The sequence below is a fragment of the Bison bison genome, unplaced genomic scaffold (assembly GCF_000754665.1).
Source record: "Bison bison bison isolate TAMUID 2011002044 unplaced genomic scaffold, Bison_UMD1.0 scf7180017864072, whole genome shotgun sequence".
Lineage (NCBI taxonomy): Eukaryota > Metazoa > Chordata > Mammalia > Artiodactyla > Bovidae > Bison > Bison bison.
This window is the reverse complement of record NW_011494644.1, coordinates 10,749,418-10,751,524: the sequence shown is the minus strand read 5'-3', so window position 1 is coordinate 10,751,524 and position 2,107 is coordinate 10,749,418. Positions and strand designations below refer to the sequence as shown.

Sequence of the window (2,107 nt, the reverse complement as noted above, 5' to 3'; positions counted from 1 at the left end):
GAGCTGTGGCACAGGCCCCACCCTCCACAACGTTCCCTATTCCTCCCGCCCGACATTCTTGTTTATAAACACTATGTCCCCTTCACTTCTCCTCCCCCCTCAGCAACCTGTCCCCCTTTTGCCCTTGTGAAACCTCCCCTCCCCGACCCCGTGGGGCTCGCAGGGACAAGGCGACTGATTGAGCTGAGCTGCTTATTTATTGAAAATAAATGACAGAAAAATCTGGCCTTGTCTCCATGCACACATCTTGGGGCCTGGCTCGGGCCCCTGGGGACAAGCATCTTAGTGTCAACGCAGTCTGGGAAGCAGCCACCTGGCCCAGGGCGCGGGTGCAGAAGGGCCTGGGGACGCACCCCAAGGCTCCTGGCCACCACTCGCAGCTGTCCCTGGGGGAAGGGGACGTGAGGTGACGGGTGTGGCTGTTAGTCTGGGTGGCGGCGGGCGCAGGAGGGTTGGAACCCAGGAGGCAGCATGGCAGCCAGAAAGCCACAGGGCCGAGCTGGCTCACAGAGGGGCTTGGGACCCTCGCCTGGGTGTCATCTTTGGAAGCAGAAGGCCCAGCCGTCTTTAGGAGGAGTGCTGCAGGGGCCAGGGCAGCGGTGGCCCTGTCACCTCGACCCTGGCCTTGGAGAGGGTGACGACTCCATCCTGAGACCACCCCCCTCAAGCCTCGGCCTCATGGTTCAGGAGTGAAGGGCGGTCTCCCCCAGGGTGGGCGGGTGCCGGCCCCTCAGGTGTCCTTGATGTCCCTGACGTCCCGAAGGGGCGCCTCGTCTATGATGCCTCGCACCTGCTCCAGGCTCCCTGCCTGGCGGATCCGTTCCAGGCGCACCTGTGGGGGCCGGCAAGGGAGGCAGAGGGCCCTCGGTGGGAAAATGCAGCCTCCACCCCGCTGGCCAGCTGCTCCCCGCCACGAGGGGCAAGGGCTCAGGACTCCTCCTCCCCAACCCACAGTGAAACTGACTTCAAGGGAAGAAGTAGGTCCTCAGACAGCAGGCTGAGGAGGGGCGGGCAGGGGCAGGCGGGACTGACGAGATGAGCACGTGGCATGCCCACAAGCCCGGCCCTGGGCCACGGGCTTCGAGTAACAGGGAGCAACAGCTAAGAGGAAAGGACTGTGCCAGCCCCAGGGGGAGGAAGAAGACTCCTCTAGCCGGGGGCCTGTCCTCGCAAGACCTAGGACAAGTCGCCGGGAGTCACGCCAGCCCGGTGGGGAAGGGACATGCAGTACCTGCAGGGCCTGGGACAGTCGTACGAAATCCCGCTGCACCTGCTCACTGGTCTCCAGCTCCGCCTGCAGCCGCAGCATCTTTGCCCGCTGCTCCGAGAGCAGGTCTGTGAGCTGGGCCTGGGGGCACAGGACATAGAGCTGGGGTCTCGGATGGGATGTCTGGACGGGGTTACCCCTTCAGTACCACCTCTGATCCTGACCTCTTCTGTGCGGCCCGTGCCCTGTGATGGCCTGAGGACCTCCTGCCGCTTGGCCTGAGGGAGACATAAAGGGCAGCAGGGACCGGTGAGGGTCTTGTCCGCACTGCCAGCCTCCCCCATCACCCCGGCCTGGCCCGGGTCCTGCCTCACCTTGCTCTGTTCCTCCTGGACGCGCTCCATCTCCATCCTCAAGCTGCACAGGGAGGCTGGGGAGTCAGGCAGGGCCAAAACGTCAGGCCCACACCCTTGCTCCTTCCCCTCCCGGCCTGGCGGGGACAGGCTCCCGCCCATACTCACCCTCTAACACCTCTGTGTGGGAAGGAAAGAAAGACAGGTCAAGGCTCATCCTTCTCGCCCTGCACCTCTCACCCCTCCCAGAGCCTGGGGGGCTGGGGGGGTCCTCGTGAGAGCTGGCCTCCTGGGGAGGGAGGGGGGCTGGCTGGCACCCTCTCCTCACCTGTCTCCTCCCGCTGCACCCTCAGCTGCCCCTCCAGGCTGGCCCTCGCCGCCGTCTCCTCGTCCAGCGCCTCCCGCAGAGTCACGATCTCAATCCGCAGCCTCTCGGCCTCGTGCTCCTGGGCCTGCTGGCGGGCCCGTGCCTCCTGTTGCGTGCGGCGCACCAGCTGCTGCAGCTCCTGGGAGGAAGCAAGTCACTGGCTGGTTGCAGGGAGGTGTG

At 65.4% G+C, this 2,107-nt stretch overlaps 1 protein-coding gene across 1 annotated transcript in view; it reads right to left on the bottom strand.

The window, feature by feature from the left end:
• Positions 1 to 178: 178 nt before the first annotated feature.
• The window catches only part of RABEP2 (rabaptin, RAB GTPase binding effector protein 2), a gene marked incomplete at its 5' end in the record, with an annotated part of 11,757 nt that continues 9,828 nt past the window's right edge, over positions 179 to 2,107 (bottom strand). The window contains 6 exons of the mRNA XM_010837430.1: positions 179 to 832; positions 1,232 to 1,348; positions 1,432 to 1,485; positions 1,582 to 1,637; positions 1,729 to 1,740; positions 1,889 to 2,066. Coding sequence (XP_010835732.1) covers positions 731 to 832; positions 1,232 to 1,348; positions 1,432 to 1,485; positions 1,582 to 1,637; positions 1,729 to 1,740; positions 1,889 to 2,066 — 519 coding nt within the window. The remainder of the gene's footprint in view (positions 833 to 1,231; positions 1,349 to 1,431; positions 1,486 to 1,581; positions 1,638 to 1,728; positions 1,741 to 1,888; positions 2,067 to 2,107) is intronic.